General features: G+C 49.4%; 1 protein-coding gene across 3 annotated transcripts in view; it reads left to right on the top strand.

Annotated features, from left to right (window-relative positions):
• MYH11 (myosin, heavy chain 11, smooth muscle) overlaps positions 1-24,396 on the top strand; it is a 111,919-nt gene that overhangs the window by 73,209 nt on the left and 14,314 nt on the right. For all 3 annotated transcript variants that reach the window (XM_008587771.1, XM_008587769.1, XM_008587770.1), the window contains 16 exons: positions 5,406-5,520; positions 7,492-7,685; positions 9,169-9,290; positions 9,396-9,465; positions 9,609-9,769; positions 11,166-11,274; positions 13,317-13,448; positions 13,564-13,770; positions 14,757-14,894; positions 15,605-15,728; positions 16,046-16,217; positions 17,889-18,101; positions 19,370-19,514; positions 22,279-22,485; positions 23,980-24,084; positions 24,182-24,334. In XM_008587771.1, the coding sequence (XP_008585993.1) occupies positions 5,406-5,520; positions 7,492-7,685; positions 9,169-9,290; positions 9,396-9,465; positions 9,609-9,769; positions 11,166-11,274; positions 13,317-13,448; positions 13,564-13,770; positions 14,757-14,894; positions 15,605-15,728; positions 16,046-16,217; positions 17,889-18,101; positions 19,370-19,514; positions 22,279-22,485; positions 23,980-24,084; positions 24,182-24,334 (2,367 nt within the window). The remainder of the gene's footprint in view (positions 1-5,405; positions 5,521-7,491; positions 7,686-9,168; positions 9,291-9,395; positions 9,466-9,608; positions 9,770-11,165; positions 11,275-13,316; positions 13,449-13,563; positions 13,771-14,756; positions 14,895-15,604; positions 15,729-16,045; positions 16,218-17,888; positions 18,102-19,369; positions 19,515-22,278; positions 22,486-23,979; positions 24,085-24,181; positions 24,335-24,396) is intronic.

Below are 24,396 nucleotides of genomic sequence, written 5' to 3' on the forward strand. Positions count from 1 at the left end.
CTACCTACCTACCTGTTCACCCACCCGCCTACCCACTCATCCACCTACCCACTCATCCATCCACCCACCCATCCACCCATCCACCCACCCACACACCCACCCATCCACCTACCTACCTACCTACCTGTTCACCCACCCGCCTACCCACTCATCCACCTACCCACTCATCCATGCACCCATCCACCCATCTACCTACCCATTCACCCACCTACCTATTCACCCACTCACCTACCCTCTTATCCACCCACCCATCCACCCATCCAGTCACCTAGCTATTCACCCACCCACCTACCCACTCACCCACCCATCCACCTATCCACTCACCTAGCTATTCACCCACCCACCTACCCACTCATCCATCCACCCATCCACTTGCCCATCCACTTGCCCATCCACTCGCCCATCCACCCACCCATCCACCCATCCACTCACCTAGCTATTCACCCACCTACCTACCCACTCACCCACTCACCCACCCATCCACTCACCTAGCTATTCACTCACCCACCTACCCACTCGTCCACCCACCCACCCCTCCACTCACCTAGCTATTCACCCATCCACCTACCCACTCATCCACCTACCCACTCATCCACCTATCCACCCATCCTATCCATACATTTCTTTATCCCTTATCTGTCCAACACTAAAATATTCGAAGTCCCATGTCAGATTTTGAGGACACACTGCTAAACAAGAGCAGCAGAGTCCCTCACTTGTGACCTTATCTTGATCTCAGTTGTAGATACGAGGTCTGACCTAAGAGACTTATCTGTGGACATGACTGTGTACCTTTTCTGGAGGCACGACTGACTACCTCTAAATGACCCCCAGGACAGAACATGTTCTGCAGTCCCTCTGACAGGAAGGGTTTAATGATCTAAACAGTCATTCCCTAGGTCTGACCACTCTATCTCTTACTGCTAATTTCCTTCTGGTTGTAGAGATTATATAATTTCCTTTGTTCATTTGTTTATTTTTTTAAGGACTTATTATAGATGGATAGGGCGAGAATAAAAATCTGAACTACTACCCTGGCTCGTGTGAAAACGCAGCCCATTGGGAATAACCGTGTTCCCCTTACCACCCCTCACAGGCTGACTTTGCCATAGAGGCTTTGGCCAAGGCCACCTATGAGCGCCTTTTCCGCTGGATTCTCACTCGTGTTAACAAAGCCCTGGACAAGACCCATCGGCAAGGGGCTTCTTTCCTGGGGATCCTGGATATCGCTGGATTTGAGATCTTTGAGGTAAGTTTGGTGGGATCATAAGAGCCAGGGTCTTGATCCTCTGGGATGAGACTTCCCCTTGGAGAAATTATTACTTTGAGAAGGGCATGCAGATGGCTATTATAGGGTGGGAAGATGTCTAGTAAAGGTTAGACCCTTGAGGGTATAAGAGATAGAAATCCAACAGAGAATGTTCTGGTTGTGAAGCTGAGAAGGTCATAGGTACAACTGGATCCAACAGGCAGGACCTGATCTCCTGCCACCACTCTTTGCCTTCCTGCACATTGGCTCCATTCTCAAGAGAGCTCTCCCATCATGGTGACAGGATGGCTGCCACAGCTCCAGACTGCCTCTCAGCAACCCTGGCAGAAAAAAGCACATCTCTTTTCCAACAGTTCCAACCAGAATCTTAGAATTGAGTCTCATTGTCTCCTACCCACCTGAGTTGGGCCACATGGTTACCTCTGAGCCAAGCACTGTTTTCAAGATCTTGTAGTATAGACACGAATACTAGATTCCATCCCCATGGGTTGGAAGAAAGTTCCCACAAAAAGTGAGTCTTGAAATTGACAGATATCGGGCAGGCCCGGTGGTGCACTCTGTAGAGTGCGGCGCTTGGGAGCGCGGCGGCGCTCCCACCGAGGGTTCGGATCCCATATAGAGACCGGTCCGCTCATTGGTTGAGCACGGTGCGGGCGCAACACTGAGGGTTGCGATCCCATTACTGGTCACGAAAGAAGACAAAAGAAAAAGAAAGAAAGAAATTGACAGATATCCCCAAAGTTGTTCACTACAGAGTTATTTCCTCTCCAAGCCTCAGTTTTTGCATCTGTAAAATGGGGGTGGTAACAAGCCCTACAAGGTTATTCCATCTGTAGATCGTTATGCAGATGGAGGAGATAAGCATCCTTAAAATAAGGTGTGGGAGGGCCATGGGAGGTGGCAGCAGGTCAATTTCACCAGCCCCGGTGAACTCTAGGCAGCCTTTGTTGGGGCCTAAGCTGTCTCTGGGTGCTGAGCTGGTAGAACGGGCTCTTGTAGAAAGGATGTCCAGGCCATGGGGCTCTCTCCAGGGTGGAGCTTTCCTGGGCTCCCCATTCTCAGATTTCATACCAAAATGCTCACTGACCCCCCATGTCCTGTGCTCAGGTGAACTCCTTTGAGCAGCTCTGCATCAACTACACCAACGAGAAGCTGCAGCAGCTCTTCAACCACACCATGTTCATCCTGGAGCAGGAGGAGTACCAGCGTGAAGGCATCGAGTGGAACTTCATCGACTTTGGGCTGGACCTGCAGCCCTGCATCGAGCTCATCGAGCGGCCGGTGAGGGGCCGTCCTGCATGAGGGGTGCGCGGGCAGCCAGGGCTCACGTCATGCTTGCACACTGACATGTGGACCCCGCACTCTCTCCATGTGCACAGCTTCCCCCATCACCATATCCCAAAAGGCTGCAGACTGAATCTTTGTGAACTAAAACAAAATTTCCATTAAGCCACGTTTTAATATCAAAGGTATTTTTTATTTCTCCCTTCCTTCCTTCCCATTCCCCTCTCTCCCATTCATTCATTCCCAGAGGCAGCAGTCTTTGTTCTGTTCACTGATGTATACCAGCCCCCTAAAACCATGCACATAGTAGGTGAACAATAAATTATTGTTGAATGAATATTTACTGAGCATCTCTCCTATGTGCTGGGCTTCCTCTTAGGGGCTGGGGATCTAACTGTGAATGAGACGGGCATGGTCCCTGCCCTCCCGGAGGAATAGACAACAAAGCCACATAAACAAATAAAGTGACGAAAACTTCTGATAGGGCCAACATGGAGAATGATTTAAGGAGGACTGCTTTGGACAGAGCATGGTCAGAACACGCTTCTCTGAGGCTGAGTCCGAAAACTGAAGCCTATTCCGGCAGAGAGAATGGCATGTTCAAATTTGGTGGTGCTCTTGAGACCTTAATGTAGATGGTCTTAGTCACAAGAAAGTGCTTAACTAACAGAAACCCTAGGTGAATTTATAAGAAAAGCAGCAAATTTAGTTTTCAGGAATTGCGAACTCTTTGTGATGTGTGTTGCCCACTAGGGGGCAGCAACACGCATTATGTTCTGTTAATGACTGCCTTCCATCCCCAGTAAACACTGGTCCATCTAACTTGAGGCTTAGGTGCCCTCCTGCCTGGCTATGACCCTGTCCTCCTTGTATTCCACAGAACAACCCTCCAGGTGTGCTGGCCCTGCTGGATGAGGAGTGCTGGTTCCCCAAAGCCACAGACAAGTCCTTCGTGGAGAAGCTTTGCACTGAGCAGGGCAGCCACCCCAAGTTCCAGAAGCCCAAGCAGCTCAAGGACAAAACTGAGTTCTCCATCATCCATTATGCTGGGAAGGTACCAGCCGCAGGTCCCAGAGCTGTCTCGGTCCCAGGGGAGCCCAAGTGGACGCTCAGAGCAGGAATAATTTAGGAATGGCAGAACCCTTGGGCTGGCTGGGAATTCCAAAGCCATCTGATAATTACAACCAATTCCTACATATGATTTGTCTAAGCACCTGTAAGGGATAAGATTTAGACTCTCTACTATATTCCAACCATGGTGTCCAGGCTGTTCCTTCTTATACAGACTCTAAATCCTTTCTGCTACAAGTTAAACCCAACAGGAAGGGCCAACTGGAATGGGGTGACCAATAAACCCACTCCTGGGTTCAATAAAATGTCCCTTATTATGGTCTTTGGTTTTTCCACTGCCAGCCTGTTCTGGCTGGGGAAATCTATGATAGTCGTCATCTTCAGCACTGTTGTCATTATCATCATTGCCATGGTAATCATCATCATCATATCTTGGCTGTCATTGTACAGGACCTTGCCCAGTGGCTCCCAAGCATCCTGGATAATAAAGAAAAGGCATAGCTTACTCTGGCTTGTAGAATTAGAGTATTTTATTGACTCCCCAGTATCCCCATTGCATCATGGGAACAGATAATGCCCTATACCAGGTTTGGCAAAGTACAGCCTAGGGGCCAAATCTGGCCCACAACCTATTTTGTAAATAAAGTTTTATTAGAACACAGCCATGTCCATTTATTTACATAATGTCTATGGCTGCTTTTATACTATGATGGCAGGAATTAATAGTTGTGACAGGGATTGTGTGACTTGCCAAGTGAAAAATATTTACTACCCGGACCCTTTAATGAAAGTTTCCCAACTCCTACCCTATACTCAAGGGAGAATATATTTCTTGAAGCATATAGAAGTCACACATTCCTTTTCCCTACTTTATAAATTTTTTTTTTCCTTTTTGTCTTTTTTCGTGACCGGCAACAGATCGCAACCCTCAGTGTCGCGCCCGTACCAGACCGGGACCGGCAACGGGATCGCAACCCTCGGTGTTGCTCCCGCCCCTCGCTCAACCAGTGAGCGGCCGGTCTGTATGTGGGATCCGAACCCTCGGCAGGAGCGCCACTGTGCTTCCCAAGAGGCGCACTATAGCAGTGCGCCACCGGGCCGGCCCTATAAATATTTTTTTCAGTCTCCTCTCAGATCAGGCCTAGCCATCACCATAACAACCCACATCCTGTAATAACCTACTAGAACCAAATTTTCAGTTCCTTTCATTTCATAGTCACAATAATAAAATTAAGGCTTTGACCACTGTCAGTGTTCAAGTCAGGAATTTAAAGACCTTCATTGTTCTTTTTCTGTAAATCCATATATCGAAATCTCCAAGTTACAAAAATTATCCATCAGGGAGTGGGAAAGAGGACCCCACACTTAATTTAAAAACCAGGATTGTTGTCAAACCCTCTCTGGATGAGGGGAGAATTTTGGATGTAGGGGGGGTACTTGCCACATCAAATCCACTGACTCTTCATGACTCCCCGGCATCGTGCTGGACTCAGGAGAAAGGGGCTGCCCAAGGAGGGCTGCCAGGGGAATGTGTGGAATAGAAATGAGGCCTTCCCTGCAGTGGCTGCCATTTGCTGATGCCCTACTGTGCACAGGGCCCTTTCAAGCACTGATCTTTTGGTCTCTTCCTTGGTTTTTGTGGAGCAACATCATGGCAGCCACAAATGTCATTTCCTCTCTAACCTGGGAAGATCCTGGAGGGAACAGGGGAAGACTCAGTCCCTGGCTTTCCTTTTTAACTGAAGAGAGGGCATCTGATCAGTGGGGTGGTCTTTGGCAGGTGGACTATAACGCAAATGCCTGGCTGACTAAGAACATGGACCCGCTGAATGACAACGTGACTTCCCTCCTCAATGCCTCCTCAGACAAGTTTGTGGCTGACCTGTGGAAGGACGGTAAGGCCCTCCCTGCTCTGGAGGCTGCTTTGAGCTGGAGGATTGAACACCGACGTCCTTTACCTCTTCCAGCTGCCTCTGAGTCCCACAGCTGCCCCAGGAGGAAAGGCCCTGTGCAGGGGGTTGTGGGAGAGGACAGTGTTAGCCTGTGCTAGTGACGTCTTGTTGAAATGTTCAAACACCTGCTGAATGGTGAAAATCGGCCCCTCAACCCTATCCTTGGACCCCAGGAAGAAGGTCCTGAGGTCAGGGCACAGGCAATGGAAGGAAGAAACAGCACACCAGGCGTGGTGAGTTAGTCTGTCCCTATCTGGAGTCAGAAGGACTTCAGTCTTGCCTCTGCCACGTACTAGCTGCGTGATCTTGGACAAGTCACTTAACTTTGTTACAATTCTCTGTCATCATTAGTACAACCTGGAAAACAGCCATAGTTGCTGCCTCTCCTAGAATTATTGGGAGAGTTGAATTAGACCAGTGGTGCTCAAACTTGAGCATGCATCCAGGTCACGGGGAGGGCTTGTTAAAACCCCGATCGCTGAGCCCTCCCCCTGCAGGTTCTGATTCTGTAGGTCTGGGTGGGGCCTGAGAATTTGCATTTCTAACAAGTGTCCCAGCAATACTGATGCTGCGGTCACACTCTGGTTCCCTTTGAGAACCAGCAAATAGGAAGTCCATGTGAGGGGTGCTATAGCAATTATTAGGGGTGGTGGGGTTTGCTATTTTTGTCGCTGGCCCTCAGCACCCACAGCAGATTTCAGCTCATGGGACTGGCCTTCCTTGTTTTAGGCCTGATAGAAAATGCTCCAGGGACAGGATGGCTGTGCCCATGTTCATTGAGTGCCAGCTATGTGCCAAACCCTGGACTTGGATACCAGCATCTCACCCTGGGTCCACCCACCCCTGGGACTTGTAAGAAAGCCCGCCAGGCCCTCCCCACAAGGAGCCCACAGGCTTGTGGGAGAGACAGACAAGCAAAGAGATTATTGCACGGAACCTAATTGAGTACGAGGTGCAGAAATGGTGCAGACTCAGGCCAGAGGGTTAGGCTTGGCTCTCACAGCAGCTGCTGGGCTGGCGGAAGTCTCCCATTCTATACTGAAAGAAAAAGAATCCCTTAATAATAATAATAATAATAATAATAATACCTACTCTTTGCTGAGCACTTACTAATGTGCCAAGTTCCTACCTCAGAGTGTTTGCTGTAGCTTCTGCCTGAAACTTTTGTTACCTGGATAACTATGTGGTGACTCACTCATTTCTTTCTGGTCACTACTCAAACATTAACTTATCAGACAGCCCCACCACCACCACCACCACCACAACACCCTAAGAGCAAAATTAAGGCAAAAGAACTCTCTCTCCCCTTTACACTGCTTTATTTTTCTAAGCACACCTCACCACCGAAATGTTATATACTTATGTATGTGATCGTTGTCTGTCTCCTTCCGTTAGATGGCCACAGGATGTGAGCTGGGGACTCAGGGACTTTGTTCTGTTCACACAGGAGGCTCTCAATAAGCACTTGCTGGTGGATGAAGGATTGGAGGTTGGCAGGCAGGCAAACCCCTTACATGCCTTATTCCTGCCCTAGGAGATAGATGCTGTTACTACCTCTATTTTGTAGAAGGAGAAACTGAGGCACAAAATGGCACCGGGCCAAGGCAGTGGCAAGAGCAGGATTGATTCCCAGGTCTCTGTGACAACCTCAGAGGGAATTTGTTCTTTCCGCCACTCAGGCACTCTCAGGATTTCTCAGATAGACAATCCTCAGAAACATATGCCCCCCACGCCTCTCCTTACCTGCTACTGGAGGTGAAGTCCCACTGGGGGACCTGGGGACTCCCAGAGAGTCTTCACTGCACAGGAATTCCCCCTCGCCCGCCACCCTCTGGGTCTGATCCTCTGGCCTGTTGTAGGGGTGGGGGCCCAGGGTGGGCCAGAGGCTGATGCCACCATTCCTGTGCCCCACAGTGGACCGCATCGTGGGGCTGGACCAGATGGCCAAGATGACGGAGAGCTCGCTGCCCAGTGCCTCCAAGACCAAGAAGGGCATGTTCCGCACGGTGGGGCAGCTGTACAAGGAGCAGCTGGGGAAACTGATGACCACACTGCGCAACACCACGCCCAACTTTGTGCGCTGCATCATCCCCAACCACGAGAAGAGGGTGAGGCCCGCCCAGTGGCTCCTGGCCCAGGACATCTAGAGTGTCAGAGTGACCCCCCCCAGGGACCAGGGACACACTGAGGCAAGACCAGGTTGAGGGGCAGGAGAAGCCTGACCTCACCCACCACCGCCTCCAGGGCACCATCTGCCATGGGTGGAAGGTCATCTGAATTTGGGGCCCATTCCTCATCCCTGGAGGCAAAAGAAGTCAAGGGAGGTAGGGAGAATGTATCCAGAGGCTACTCAGCCACACATTTGCTGTAGAGGGCATGAAGCCACACGTTCATTCATTATTCCAAAAATTACTTACCAAGTTCCTCCCTGTACCAGGTGCTCTGGATACAGTGTCAGATAAATTGTAGTCCTTGCCTATAGGTTTCTTATAATCTAGTGCAAAGTTCTCAGCTGGGGGTGATCGTGTCCTCCAAGGGACATTCACTCGTGTCTGGAGACATTTTGGGTAGTCACAACTGGGAGGGGACTGCTACTGGGATCTGTTGGGTGGGGACCAGGGATGTTGCTAAACACCCTTCAGTGTTCTGGACAGCCCCCAACAACACAGAGTGATCCAGCCCACGATGTCAGTATTGCTGAGGTTGTGCGAGACCCAGGGGGAGACGTAGCACACAAGCTGATAACCACAATGGCATGTGGTAAATTAGGAAACCCCCAAAGAGCCAGGGCTCCTACCCCAGCCTCAGGGCTCAGAGAAAGCTTCTTAGGGGATGTGATCTTTAAGAATGAGTGGTCATCAGCTTGGCAAAGTGGGGGGCAGGGTGGGGAGGGTGGGTAGAGTGGCCAGGATAAGCAAAAGTGTGGAGGTGAGAAATGAAGGGCTAGGCAAGAAAACGTTGGATAGGTCATTTCATATTGTTGACTTGTGATGGTGTGAGGCAGGGATTGGGGAGAGACGCAGTACACAGTAGGCAGGGGCTAGATCGTGGAGTTTCTTGCATGCTGACCAGAGCCTTCTTTCTATAGGATGCCATGGGGGGTGTTTATGCAGGGGTATGTTATGATCAGATCTACATTTTAGAGAGTGAAGGAGGAGTGGGAGAGGAGAGGCAGGACTGGAGGAGCAAGACCAGGAGGCAGTTTACTGTCATTGTCCAGGCAAGAGAAGATCGGGACGAGTGGATGGTAGAGACAGTGGTGATGGAGAAAAATGGGTGGATTGAAAGATATTTGGGAGAGAAGCTATAGAACTGCTGATGGACAGGAAATGAGGGAGGAGGGATGAGGAGGATGCCCCTGTTTCTAGCCAGGGGATGCTAGAGATTGTGGGACACACAGTGGCAGAGAAGGGAGATGAACACCAGAGAGAGTGCACCACCTTGCACCTTTCCCCTCGGCTGAGCCCTCACCTGGTGCTTCTGTTAGCATCCCCGTGGCCTGGCAAGGTGGGTCATCCAGACCTGAGGTGTGAGGCTTGCTGCTCCCGGGTCTCAGCCCCGGTGGCCGACTGCCCTGTTCTGCCTTTGCAGTCCGGCAAGCTGGATGCATTTCTGGTGCTGGAGCAGCTGCGGTGCAATGGGGTGTTGGAAGGCATCCGAATCTGCCGTCAGGGCTTCCCCAACAGGATTGTCTTCCAGGAGTTCCGCCAACGGTGAGCCTGCTGGGGCTAGCACAGGGGGTGGCACTGGGTGAACAGGGCTGGGTGGAGGGGTGGGTGATGGGGACGTGCTTGATGACTTCTGCGTTGTGTTTCAAGCTACGAGATCCTGGCAGCCAGTGCCATCCCCAAAGGCTTCATGGACGGGAAGCAGGCCTGCATTCTCATGGTGAGCTCAGAGACCCACCGCGGCCTCCCAGCCTCTGTTGTTCTGCTGGAGCCACTGCCGGTGGGACCCCTCTTAAACATGCTCCACTGCGGGCCAGAGGGCACCACGGGCAACAAGAGCTCTTCTCTTCCTTCTTTCTGCAGATCAAAGCCCTGGAACTTGACCCCAACCTCTACAGGATTGGGCAGAGCAAAATCTTCTTCCGAACTGGAGTCCTGGCCCACCTGGAGGAGGAACGGGACTTGAAGATCACCGATGTCATCATGGCCTTCCAGGCGATGTGTCGCGGCTACCTGGCCAGGAAGTAAAGATGGGTTCCCACAAACACAGACAGAAACACCAATGTTCAGAGGCTTTCTGGTCTCATGTTCTGATTCCCTGATTCTAAGATTCCCTGATTCTAAGGCCCCCTGTTTTAAGTTGCATCATGGATTGAAAAACAGCTTTTTCTTGAGGGGAAAGAAATATATTTGCACTTTATGTGTAATATATATGATATAATATATAATTATAATATAAATCTATTTTAAATATATGTACTAGGTATGAGTGCAGGGCAGGGAAGAAATTAAGACCATGGCCTGTGGAATTCCAGACCTGGGTTCTCATTCTAGCTCCCCACCCATTTGCTGACAACCCCCAGGCAGGCCACTCTACTCTGAGCCTCAGGTCTCTGCACTGGAAAGTGAGTGTAATCATTCCTACCTCATGGAGTTGTTCATGAGGAGCCAATAAGAGGATACGTGGAAAGGGATTAGAACAGTGCCTCATTATCATTTCAGAAATGTTAGAATATGATAAAGTATCTGAGGGAAGAGTGTCTGGGTCTATCCGCATCCCCATGTCCTAATGGGATGCTAAGGCAGGGCATTGGAAGTTGTGATTCCCCGTCTGTTTTGTGAAGCCTGGAGGGCTGGGTGAGGGCTCAAATTCCTTGATGAAAGTCACACCCCAGGGAGGACTGCAGGGGCTGGTGGAGCAGCTGTCCATCCAGAACGTGTGTTGTCGGGTATAGTTCACACCGTCACCTGCAGAGACCTGATAGTGTCAAGCTGATTCATTGCCACGTGGACTCAAGATGGTGAAGGCCAGATCCGGGGAGCTCTTGGTCCAGCGACAGACCAACTTGTTAACAAACTAACTTGTTACGTTTCGTAACTAAATTCTCCATTGTCAACCCTCGCACCTCCAAAATAATGGGGGCAATTTTATATATTCTTAAAAGTTCACCCACATTCAAGCTGGCAGCTGAGCAGAGAAAAGAGGGTTATGTTCACCGTTCTGTGGTTTTTCCACACCCAATGGCCCTTAAACAGAGAGAGTGCTGGTTCGGTGTCAAGGTTGGAGATTTCTAAAATACAAGTGAGGGAAGAAGAGTTTGTCAGAAACTCAGCTGGCACAACTGGGGTGTGAGAGATCCCCGCAGGGAGGACAGAGCAGGGATTTGTTTCCCAGGTGGGGTTTGGATCACAGCTCTGAGTCCAGGCATCCTTGCCCACCAAGGACAGCTCTTGTTTTCAGATTATTTGAGTGGTCTGCACCCAGGCAATACACCAGTGCTAATGCCCAGATCTTGTGGAAGAATCTGAGCTGGAGAGAATGGGGGATGTCCCTGCGCAGGTTCAGGATGCTGCAGGACAGGGACCTGTACATGACAGGACGAGGCCTCATGGCCCCCTTCTCCCCTCCCCTCTCCCCAGGGCCTTTGCCAAGAGGCAGCAGCAGCTGACAGCCATGAAGGTGATCCAGAGGAACTGTGCCGCTTACCTCAAGCTGCGCAACTGGCAGTGGTGGAGGCTGTTTACCAAGGTGAGTGTGTGGCCCTCCCTTCTCAGAAGCCACACAACACTCCAGACGCGGGACTGGAGATGGTGCAAAGTGGGTGTGGAACGGAGGGCTCCAACTCAAACCTTGCTTGCAGGTGATTCTGCAGAAGGCCATGACCTTCACACAGAACATCTCCATCATCCCAGGACCCTCATGTTGCTCTCTTATAGCCACAGTCACCTCTCTCTGTAGCCACTAACTCTGATCTGTTCTCTTTTTCTCTAATTTTGTCATTTCAAGAATGTTATATAAATGGAGTCATTTAGTATGCCACCTTTTAGAATTGGCTGTTTTCACTTGGCATGATTCTCTGGGCAGATTGTTTCCTGTATCTCTAGTTCATTCTTCTTTATTGCTGGTAGAGGCTGGGCACAACTGGTTCCTGCAGTGTCACTGGTTGCAACGTACCAAAGAAAGGCCATGTTGCAATTGGCTGGGCTTCCTCTTAGGTGCCCTTGATTGTGTCAATTGGCACAAACCTTTTTCATGGAGCACTATTTGAGTGTCTACTGTGTGCCAGACATGTGCTCGATGCAAGGGACACAGCCGTGACAGACATCATGGTCCCTGGCCTCATGAATATTCTAGTTGACTAGGGAGTAGACAATAGATGATCACGGAAACAAATGCATGCTGGCAAACTGTGATACGTGCACATGTGTGCATAGCAGGGAAGTCCTGGTGCCAGGCAAGGGCTTGGGAACGAGAACTTAGGAGTCAGCCTGGTGCAGAATGGGTCGGGGGGAAGCTGCTTTTTGGAAATGTTCATCCCCATTGAACCAACTTTTAATCAACTGTCCTTGTGTGCATAGCAGGGAAGTCCTGGTGCCAGGCAAGGGCTTGGGAACGAGAACTTAGGAGTCAGCCTGGTGCAGAATGGGTGGGGGGGAAGCTGCTTTTTGGAAATGTTCATCCCCATTGAACCAACTTTTAATCAACTGTCCTAAGAAAACCATCTCTAATAAAGAAAACCAGGAACTAAGAGCATTCATCATGGCCTTATTTACAATAGCAAAATTGCAAGGTCCAGTCCTAGCAGACTGATTAGCTCAATAATGGTTTGCCCATCAATGGAATATTTTTCATCTATTAAAAATGATGGTGTGGAGTGCAGCCTTATGACACCAAGGTCATAAGTTCGGATCCCCTGGGCCGGCCCGGTGGTGCACTCGGTAGAGTGCGGTGCTTGGGAGTGCTGCGGCGCTCCCACCAAGGGTTCAGATCCCATATAGAGACCGGTCCGCTCACTGGTTGAGCACGGTGCGTGTGCGACACCCAGGGTTGCGATCCCGTTGCCGGTCGCAGTACAGGCGTGACACTGAAGGTTGCAATCCCGTTACCGGTCACGAAAAAAGACAAAAAGGAAAAAAAAAAAAGTTTGGATCCCCATACCAGCCCCCCTCCCCCCAAAAAGAAAAAAATGGCTATCTAAAGTTGTAAAAATGATGCAACGGCGTGGGGTAATACATATCTTGAAATTTTAAATAATAAAAGCAGCAAATAAAGCTAGGCAGTATGATCTGAAATGTATTTTTTTAAGCAGAGGAAAAGACTTGAAGGAAATGCAAACAGTCCTAATAATGACTTTGATGGGGGAGGGAGGGCGTGAAGGATTTTTTCCATTTTCTCCTTGGAAGAAAACGTCTCAATTTGTTGGCCATTGTTCTCCCGTGGGATGGTTCTGAGGCAGGGAAGGGGAGAATTTCTCCTTTCATTTCGTATCTTTTTCTGTTCTGATTTAGAGTTCCCCAACCTTACCACTGTTGGTATTTTGGGTGTTGTGGGGGCCATCCTGTGGATTCTAGAATGTTTAGCCACATCCCTGGCCTGTACCCACAAGATGCCAGTAGCAATCCCCACCCTGCTTGTGACAACCAACAATGTGCCTCTAGACACTGCCCAATGTCCCCTGGGTGGAGGTTGGGGGGGGGATTGTCCTCGGCTTAGACCCACCAATCTAATTTATTCCGAGAGTGAATCCCCTTTGCCACAACAACGAATGATGGCTGACCATGTGTGTGCAGGTGAAGCCACTGCTACAGGTGACACGGCAGGAGGAGGAGATGCAGGCCAAGGAGGATGAGCTGCAGAAGACAAGGGAGCGGCAGCTAAAGGCAGAGAGCGAGCTCAAGGAGCTGGAGCAGAAGCACACGCAGGTGCCCAGACCTGGAGCACGGCTGGGGCTATGGAGGGAGGGCCATGCCCTGGGCGGCGGGCAGGATGCGTGTCCCTGTGTGCCTCACTGGCCTCCTCCCCACCCCTCATGTGCAGTTGGCCGAGGAGAAGAACCTGCTGCAGGAGCAGCTGCAGGCAGAGACGGAGCTGTACGCTGAGGCCGAGGAGATGCGAGTCCGGCTGGCGGCCAAGAAGCAGGAGTTGGAGGAGATCCTGCACGAGATGGAGGCTCGCCTGGAGGAGGAGGAAGACAGGGGCCAACAGCTGCAGGCTGAACGGAAGAAGATGGCCCAGCAGATGCTGGTAAGGTGTCACAAGGGGCTGCCCACGAGGGGTGGCAGATCACTTGACCCTCACTGTGAGGTGCGTCTGGTGATGCGTGTCCCAGCTGGACAGACAAAGAGGCAAAGGCTTGGAGAGGGATGGCCATCTGCCTGAGGCCACAGAGCTAGAGCTGGGATTTGAATACACGTCTCCTTGACAGTGCACTCTGTTCTCCCACCCTGACTTTCATGTGCTAACACTTCTCTTCCTAATAGCAGTGCTACGTGAAGAGTAATTGTGTTAGTTAGCTATTGCTACGTAACAAAACCCCTCAAACTTAGCAGTTTGGAATAATGAACATTTAGCTCCCATAGTCAGGAATTTTGGAGTGGCTTAGCTAGGTGGTTCTGGCTCAGGGTCTCCCATGAGGTTACAGTCTGGATGTTTCAGGAGTTGCTGTCATATGAAGGTTTGATTGAGGCTGGGGACCCACTTCCATGTGGCTCATGCACATGCTTGTTGGCTGGAGGCCTCAGTTCCTTGCCATGTGGGCCTCTCCACTGGGCTGCTTAAGTGTCCTCACAATATGGCGGTGGGCTTCCCCCAGAAGGAGTGATCCAGAACAGAGGAGAAGAGGAAGCGGTAAGGCCTTTTGTAACCGAATCTCTGAAGTTACCTTCCATCACTTCCTCCTGATTTTCTTTGTTAGAAGCAAGTCTTTAAGTCCAGGCCACACTCCATGGGAGGGGAATTAGTCTCCGCCTTTTGAAGGCAAGAGTATCAAAGAATTTGCAGACATATTTTAAAACCACCATGATGCCTACTATCCCCATTTTACAGATGAGGAGATTGAGGCTCCACAAACCCAAGTAGCTTACCCAAGCCTTCTACTTCCTCCTTTTAGAAGGAGACTGCTGACTGCTGAGTGTCATCAGGCCCAGCCTCCATATTTGTTAGTCCCCAGATCCCCATGAGAGTGACTTTGTTTTCAGCAAGTCTGTAATTCTTTCCTCTCCCTAACAAAGGACCTGGAAGAACAGCTGGAGGAGGAGGAAGCTGCAAGGCAGAAGCTACAGCTGGAGAAGGTCACAGCTGAGGCCAAGATCAAGAAACTGGAGGATGAGATTCTGGTCATGGATGATCAGAACAACAAACTGTCAAAAGTGAGCGGGGTCCAGCTTCTGCATTGAAAACAGGCTCACCGGGGACTGAGGGGTTTCCAGGATGGGGGACTTTGAGTACCAAGAGCAGAAAAGCCCTGGGCAAACCAGGATGAGTTGGTCGCCCTAGTCAGCAGTCACTAACCAGCCTCACTGAGGGTGGGCTCCCTTTAGTTCTTTGAGCTGAATATCAGCTGGACCCCAACTGTGAGCCAGGCTCTGTGTGAGGTGCAGGGCATGCATGATCAAGGAGGATCCTGCTCTCATGGGGCTTCTATCCTACTGAGACAGCGAATAACCATTAATTGCCATTGTGATCTGAAGGAAATGTTCAGCTTATTATAAGAGTGGAGCGCTAGGGGATGAAGGCTTCCTGGAGGAGGTGGCATTTAAGTGGAAAGTGAGGAGCATTTAGAGGGGAGTGGAAGAGCATCCCAGTCAGTGGGCCCACTGTGCAAAGGCCCTGTGGCAGGGAAGAATGGAAAGAGGGCCCCTTAAGCTGAACATGAAGTATGAGGGACAGACCCGCATGAGGTGAGAAGTGGCCGATTTTGGAAATTATTAAGGAACTTTACCATCTCAAACTCTATGTTGCATTTGGTTATAATGTGGGTTTTTCTTTCAACTATTTATATGAAAATTACTAAAAGTAAAACACAGATCCTGGAGAAAAGAAAAAAGCTAATGAGTTTTCTTTCTCTTTCCTACAAAAGGAGCGAAAACTCCTAGAAGAGAGGATCAGTGACTTAACGACAAATCTTGCAGAAGAGGAAGAAAAGGCCAAGAATCTTACCAAGCTGAAAAACAAGCATGAATCTATGATTTCAGAACTGGAAGGTAAAGCATCTACCCAAAGAGGTTTCGAGTGGGTATTTTTAAAAGCAGGAATATCAGAGAACAAATTTGAGATTGGCAGATTATTCCAAGCTCCCCAGACCACCCTCAGTCAACATACACATTAGTAATAAAAGGTGCTTTTCGTCAGGATTGACTTTCTATGAGATCATGGTCTAAGCCATGTTGATTACCGCTGGGGGCATGTGCACACGTGTATGTGAATTTCCTCCGTGTAAAGCGTCTGAGCAGAAAGGCTCGCTTCCAGGTGTCTTTCTGGTGGGTTCCACCACCTGAAGAGCCCTTTGGCTTTGTCATAGTGCGGCTGAAGAAGGAGGAGAAGAGCCGGCAGGAGCTGGAGAAGCTGAAACGGAAGCTGGATGGTGAGGCCAGCGACCTCCACGAGCAGATCGCTGACCTCCAGGCACAGATTGCGGAGCTCAAGATGCAACTGGCCAAGAAGGAAGAGGAGCTGCAGGCGGCCCTGGCCAGGTAGCAGGGCTGGTGTGGGGCGCGTTGCTGTGTGTTCATGTGTCCCGTGAGCCCCAGCCCGTCCACGCCTTGGTCAAGGTGGCCCCAGGCCCTTGGCGTGGACTGCGTCTCCCAGGCCAGGCTCCTGCTCACACCCCAACCCTGCTCACACCCCCAGGACCTCTCTCTTATCTTCTTGCCTTCCCTGCAAACACAGCCTCTCTTTGCAGTCTCCTTACTCCCACGCCGTTGCTGCCCAGGATGCCCAGGCCTTTCCTGTCTGCACCCCAGTTCTGAATTCCCAGTTGTCCACAGAGCCATTTCCATTGGCATCTCAAATGCCGCACATCTAGCGCTAGGATGACCTTCTTCCCTCAACCTCCTCCCTCTGAGGTCCCCCTTTTTGTAAATGCCAATCTCTTCCTTACATTTGCCCACCCTTCTCTTCCCACCTGCAGTCCTTCGAAATTTGCTCCCCCCCATCCTCTGTTTTTTTCCTTTTCCTGGCTCTTGGCTGGCTTCACACGAATGGCCCCACACAGGGAATATTGCAGCAGCAGCAACTTGGGATCATTCACTCTGTGCCAAGCTCTTTTCAGGCGGTGTCTTTGTAGACACCTGGCCAGGTGCATGGCTGTCATCTTCATGCCCATGAGGAGGGAGCTGAGGTCCCAGGAGGTGTAGGAGCAGGTGCATGTCATATTGCTTTCAAGAGGCAGAGCTGGGATTGGAGCCCCAGAGCTTTCTGACTGATCCCTTGACCCAGCTCTTTCTCTTCCAATTTGTGCTGCATGACTACCAGGGGGATCAATGAAAAACATCGCTCTGGGGTGTGAACCTGCTCAAAAGACTTTGCTGGCTTACCGGGCTCCATGGGCCTTCCTGGATCATACCCACCTCTGCAGTCTCACCCTAATGCAGCCACTCGCTTTCTGTCTTTTGTGGCTGCCCATGTACAAGTGCAGTAGAACCAAAGTGCTCACCTCTCCCTGGCCCCTGGGCCTTCCACCGTCCTGCTCTTTTCCATCCACCAAGGTCAAGACCAGATGTCAGTTTCATTGCACAGAAGGAGGGAGCCCTCCTTCCATGCAACTCCTAAAGTGCTCTGCCATTTGAACAATGTGTCTCACATCCCACCTCGATCCATGTCACCACCTCCACCAGTCGAGGGGCCCTGGTTTCGAGAGCCCCCAAGTGGCACCTGGCCAAGGGCTTTGCATGCAGTGGGCACTCAGTCACTGAGCAAAGAAGGAACAAATAGTCAGGGCTGGCCGGTTCACTCAGTTGGTTAGAGCATGGTGCTGATAACACCAAGGTCCAGGGTTCAATTCCTGTACTGGCCAGCCACCAAATAATAATAATAATTGCAAGGGAAGAATAACTGTTCAGTATCAGGAAGCATCTATTAAGTCCCTACTGTGAACCAGGCACTTTTCTTGTCTGGGAGCAATGTTTTGCATTCACACACACACACACACACACACACACGCAAACACACGCACACGTGTTTTTTATATCAGACCTTGACACACACGTCCTGAGTAAATCTCCAAGCAGTCCCACACAGCAAGAAGCAATCCTCTGTGTCTTGTTACCTACAGAACACAAGGGGCTGGTCCCAGAAAATGGTTTTTGGCCATGCTGACAGAGTGGGGGTCAGGAGTCTCAATTCTGTTGGTCCATCCCTGGCAGGCTGGACGATGAAATTGCTCAGAAGAACAACGCCCTGAAGAAGATCCGGGAGCTGGAGGGCCACATCTCAGACCTTCAGGAGGACTTAGACTCAGAGCGAGCTGCGCGGAACAAGGCTGAGAAGCAGAAGCGGGACCTGGGCGAGGAGCTGGAGGCCCTGAAGACAGAGCTGGAGGACACACTGGACAGCACAGCCACCCAGCAGGAGCTCAGGTGAGAGGGGGACCTGCTGATCCTGCAGCTCCTGCTGTCCCTCCCCGTTGGCGGGAGAGGGTAGAAAAGGGCCCAAACCCAAAGCAAATCCTGAATCACAGGATTTCTCAGGCCCTATACATTTACATTCCTGGTTGCATTTTGCTTTAACTAATAGAAGCATGATTATTTTAAACTTTATTTTGTGTCACAATAAAAGTACATACTCAATTAGAGAAAAATTGGAAAACTATATTAAAGTACACACCAAAAAAAATCACCCTTAGTCCCACCACAGTGAACATTTTTGGGTTTTTCTTTCATGTCTTTTTCTGTGTATATATATATGAGTGTGTGTGTTAGTAAATCTCCAAGTGCCAATCTCAAAGTGTGTGGGTGTAAGTTTTGTGTTAAATTTTTAAAATAATATTCATCAGATTGGCTTTCAATTTAAGATTCACTTCAACTAAACAATGACAAAAATAGATCATGTGCCAGATAATGAATGCTGACTCTTATGAAACTAGTTCATTTATTCATTCAATGAACATACAAATGTATTTTGAGTGCATCCTGTGTCAGGTGCTGTGCTAACATTACACCCTGAGGGGGTTTATTAACAATAAACCCTGAGGTTTATTTCCCACACTTTGGGTTTTGTACTCCGTCTTTACACGCACCTAGGGGCCAGCAAATATTCTGCTCCCTTTCTCCCTGGCCAACAATACCGAAAAGCCCAGTGCAGTGGTTGAAAGCACAGGCTTAAAGTCAGACTGTTTGGCTTCAAATTATGGTTGTGACACTGTGGGTAAGCTGCCTACCCTCCCTTAGGCTTAGTTTCCTCCTCTACAAAACAGAAATAACAATATGCCTGACTCTTAGGGTCACTCTGGGAACTAGATGATAGATAGAAAGAACGTAGCTCAGGGCCTGGCATATAGTAAGTGCTCAATAAATGAGTCAATATTAATATTTGAGGAACATTTTGCAGTTCACATTCTTTCCATAATATTATTTTGTGTATTTGTTTGCCAGTCCTGAGAGATTCTGGGCAGGTAGAATGCTCCACATTTTGCAACTGAGGAAATTCTAGGTTATTCTAGCTGAGGAAATTCTAGCTGAGGAAATTCAGAGAGGTTAGGTGAGTGACCCAAGGTCACACAGCTAGGGAGCAGTAGTGATGGGGACATCAGCTCTGGGTCCTGGGAGAGCTCTTTCCTTTGCACAGCACTGTCTGAGGTGACCCTCTGTCTCCACGCAATTGCCATCACTGTGTTCTTCCTGTCAAGGGCCAAGAGGGAGCAGGAGGTGACTGTGCTGAAGAAGGCCCTGGATGAGGAGACCCGGTCCCACGAGGCCCAGGTCCAGGAGATGAGGCAGAAACACGCACAGGCGGTGGAGGAGCTCACTGAGCAGCTTGAGCAGTTCAAGAGGGTACGTTGATATGCATTTTTGTGACCAACATAAAAGAGCAGTGTGTCAGCAGCTTCAGTAACTACAAGTCAGGGTCAGTACAAAGATGAATAACAAGTTATACAAGATTCTGCTGACAACCATAGCAGCTCACGTTTATTAAACGCTTCGCATACATTATATCAATTAATCTTCACAGCCACCCTATGAGATAGTTACTATTCAACCCATTTTACACACGAACAAACTGAGGTCCAGAGTGGCTAAAGGTGCAGAGACTTAGCCAAGGTCACACAGCTAGGAAGTGACACAGCCATTTGCACCTGAGCAGGCTGGCTCTAGACCTACCTCTAAGGGTAGGGTCTGCAATGCACTCCCCCTCAGAGACAACCAAAGGTTGAAGGAAACTTCTGGGAGGATAACTTAAAATTGAGAACATTCTGTCCATCTTAAATTCTCTGAAGATGGAGGAAAACTGTCATTTGATTTCAGTGGCAAAACAGCACTCTGGTATAGTTTGAGAGCGACTAGATCTAATCATCTCCTGTTGTTGGGCTATTCAGGGTGTATAGGATTGGGGCTGTTAAACAGCACTACTCTGAATGCCTTATAGTGGGTACTTTTCTCTCCCTTGGGAGTATTTCCTTGTGCTTTGTTCTCAGGGGTGTTTCAGCTTGTCGGGTTGCTTCCCTGAAAGTCTGAATTATATCACCCTCAGTGTTACAGCTTTCCACACCCCTTTAGTGCAGTATTTTGGTTTAGCTAGATTAAATGGGTTAGCGTTACCTAAAAATTGTTGGAGTTTGCGTTTGGCTCTATCGCTGGTTAAGGTGAACATTCTTCCAAGAGGTGGTTTCCTGAGCACCTTTCTAGAACTGGTTCACCAACTGTTCTCTTGGAATCTCAAACTTTACTGGATGTTAAAATGATTGTAATAATCCCTTACATAGCATTTATGCGCCAGACACTGTTCTAAGTGTTTTACAAATGCTAACTCATTTAATTTCACCTGTGGCCCTTGTAAAAATGCAAATTTCAAGGCCTACCCTTGACCCTGATGGAGTGGTCTTGGGAGAGGGTTTGAAAAACACCGTGCAAGACTGGGATCACCCTCACCCTCCAAATGAATAAGTGGATTCTCACTCACGTCACGTTTTTGTCAAATGGGATCCAAATACTAACCTTAAACATTCTGTCAATTCTTCATGTGTTGGGAATAAATATGATTTTGCTAGTTATAGCTACAACATACATCCCTTTCAATGATCTTCCTTTTTTGTGTTCAAAAGTTATTTTTATACAATTTGAACCCAACTAGGCTATTCTCACCTTCTGAAACAACCGGCGATCAAGGCAATACTGAGGCCTATGTATGCCTTTTGACTTTATGGTTGGAAGAGTGGGGCCCCAGACAAGGTCAGTGACAATCCTCAAGCAGGATAGTCATTAGCTGTGAGTGGGGGCTGGAAGCTAAGCCCTGCATTAGCAGCCAGACCTCTTTGAAAAGACTCAGTTGTTAATGCCACCAGCAGACGACATGTCCGTTCCTGACCTGCATGGAGCAGGTAGAGGCTGTGAACCTCTGCCCAGCTCAGGCCCAGGGAAAAAGAGGAGTGTCTGTATTTTACCTCCAACAACTTTAGTTCTGACTTGGAACCCGGCTTCCATCTGCTTGTGGGGGAAACTTTTAATATCAGTTCTACCCGGGTTCCCCTTACACACGTGCAGTTTCATCACAGTTCTGGGGTCTTAGGCTGGGCTAAGGTTTTGGGGAGCCCAGGTTTTCTAAGGTCCCTCAGGGTCATTTTTTGTCAACTTGCACTGTTACCACTAAGAGGTACCTTGTCCCCATGTGGGGTGCGCTAGCTCTTAGTCATGCTTGGGGCAGAGGAATGTCTTCTGAGTTGTCTCTTCTGAGCTGCACAGCACCTCCCAGGGGGCTGTGGGAAAGCTGAGTGTTGTTTCCTCTGCTCCTGGGATCCACATATTTCTCTCTTGCTTCCTTACTCCTCCCTGTAACCCTGGGAGAATCCCCCTCCTCTCTCCTGCCTTTGCCCAACACTTTTTTTTTCTTAGGGCAACTCACATGCCTATAGGAGCTGGTTTGGTAAAATAATGTTCCTTTAACTATCACAGAAATAGCAATGTAAATCTGATGCTGCATATGAGGGACAATAGGGAGTGGTGGGGACTGGGGCCAGGTGGAATATGACTACTCCATCTACAGAGCAAGCCACTATTTAGATCTGGCTGATTGTTGCCTTAGATGAAGGCAAGACCCCTGTTGCCAGATCTCTGAATTTTCGAAAGTCCAAATGATTGAGGAATATGCAATAAAATTCACCAATTTTAAGTATACAGTTCAATGAATTTTGACAAATATATATATTTGCGTAACCACCATCATAGTCATGATAGAACATTGGATTTTTTTAAAAGAGAAGCTGGGAATCCAGATTTTTATATGAAATTTATTAAAAGGTTGGCAACTAATTTTTTAAAAAGTACTGGATGGGTCAAACAGGACATGACTGCAGGCTGGATGCAGGTCATGGGTGCCAGTGTGCAAACCCCAAGCTTTGGGAAAATGGAATCTAAAAAGCCTTGCTGGTGATTCTGTGCCCCCAACCCTGCATGTCCCTCTCCTGAGGCAATGAGCACAGGTCCCTGGACTTACGTGGGGGAGTAGAAAGGAGAGAGGAAGATTCACTGCTAATGTAGCTTTTTGCCTGAAAACCCTCTCCTGGCCACCACTGTCAAGCCTCCCCTCTGCTTATGTGGCCAGGCCAAGGCAAACCTAGACAAGAACAAGCAGACGCTGGAGAAGGAGAACGCAGACCTGGCCGGTGAGCTGCGGGTCCTGAGCCAGGCCAAGCAGGAGGTTGAGCACAAGAAGAAGAAGCTGGAGGTGCAGTTGCAGGATCTGCAATCCAAGTGCAGTGACGGAGAGCGGGCCCGGGCAGAGCTCAATGACAAAGTCCACAAGCTGCAGGTGAGGAGGCAGCATGGCAGGTGCACAAGGGAGACTCTCTTCCCAGCTAACTGAGTCTCTCTTGCTGCAAAGCAAGTTGGTTCCCTCTAGTTACAGTCCTCAAGGGGATGAGATGGTCACCCTGTTCAACTTAATCTTCAAAAACCTTTATCTACTTATTCAACAAATATTTTTGAGCACCTGCCATATGCTAGGCACTGTGCTTAATCCTGAGATACAACAGCATGGAATAAGACAGGTGCTGTCCCCACCCCAACAGAACTCCAGCCTAGTGGGAGGGAAAGACAGTAATAGTCACACAAATGAACGTAAAATTACGCCAGAAATGGGGGGCACATAATGTCACAAGTGTAAATAACAAGGGGGCTTGGCCTAGAGGAGGAGGAGCGAGGAAAGGCTCCCCTAAGAAGATGTATAATCTGCTGGATACGTAGAAATCTACCAGGGCAGAGGAAACAGCAGGTGCAAGAGCCCAGTGGTAAGTGGGAAAATTAAAGAAATCAGAGGCGGCCAGTAGAGCTGGAGTGCCAAGTTGGGAGGAAAAACATGGTTGAGTCGGACTAGAGAGGCAGGTTGTGGCCAGATGATGCAGGGCCTCCGAGGGCCTATTGTACATATGTTGCTTTATTCCTAGTGATGCAAAGCCATCACAGGGATTTAAGCTGACGAATGACATGTTCTGTTTATCTTTGGTCATATTTCTCTGTGAACAGACATTTGGCCTTTCTATTCACGGCATATAGCCAAATAGTTGTTTTTGACAACTATTGAATGAGCTCACAGCCTGGGGCAGGGGAAGCGTTAAGTATGCTTTTTACCCCACATGCAGTTAAGAGCAGGGATTTCACTACCCTGATATAGGCAATGTCTTGGGACAGTCAAGATTATCTGTATCCTCATTGTAAATAAGAGATGGATGAGAGCTGATGTCTCAAGACATCAAGGGCTGGAGTAAAAGGCAGAGAATGCACTAGAAGGCTTTTTACTTTTAGGGTCTGCATCTTTGGTTTTGGCCAAGGCAGTCAGGGAAAGGGCAAAGAGTAGGGGTGAAAAGGGGGAAGGGGGTGAGGACAGGACCCCTTGGATGTTCAAGTGCCATCCTGCATTCACCTCTCCAGCTCCGGGGAGAGGACCAGACCAAGGATCTCTCAGCATGTGGACTTGCAGAGCTGCTGCTTCATCTTTGCCAACCTTGGCAGGGATCCAGGATCCATTTAGTGGGATCAGGGCTCAGTCAATACAGTGGGGGCTCTAACAAGTTCTTAGAACCACAGAGTTCAGGGCCAGGGATCCCAGCTTGCAGGTGACGGACTTCCCTTGGGGGCCATAGAGTTATTATAATCAGAGTCCAATACCTCATGAGTATTTTCTCAATCAGTGCACACCACAAGTCCTATCCCATGAGGGTGTATGCAGTGTTCTGAGTGAAAGGGATCCTCTTCATGAGGAGCCTGTTCTAGAGGTTTCAACTAACCAGTCTCTCGGCACCCTCAGAATGAAGTGGAGAGTGTCACAGGGATGCTCAACGAGGCAGAAGGGAAGGCCATCAAACTAGCCAAGGATGTGGCGTCCCTTGGATCCCAGCTCCAGGACACCCAGGTACGTACCCTGCCACATCATACAGGGTAACTTCAAGCCCTGGGGTGAGACCCTCCTCGGGGTGGGTCCCTGGGATCTCCGTGTGTCCTTCTCACAGGAGCTGCTTCAAGAAGAAACCCGGCAGAAGCTCAACGTGTCCACCAAGCTGCGCCAGCTGGAGGAGGAACGGAACAGTTTGCAAGATCAGCTGGACGAGGAGATGGAAGCCAAGCAGAACCTGGAGCGCCACATCTCCACCCTGAACATCCAGGTGCCAGCTGTGTGTCTTTGCTCCAGTTGTGGGCCCTCTCTGCTGTTTTCCTGGGTCTACAG

The sequence above is a fragment of the Galeopterus variegatus genome, unplaced genomic scaffold (assembly GCF_000696425.1).
Source record: "Galeopterus variegatus unplaced genomic scaffold, G_variegatus-3.0.2 Scaffold4536, whole genome shotgun sequence".
In the NCBI taxonomy this organism is placed as follows: Eukaryota; Metazoa; Chordata; class Mammalia; order Dermoptera; family Cynocephalidae; genus Galeopterus; species Galeopterus variegatus.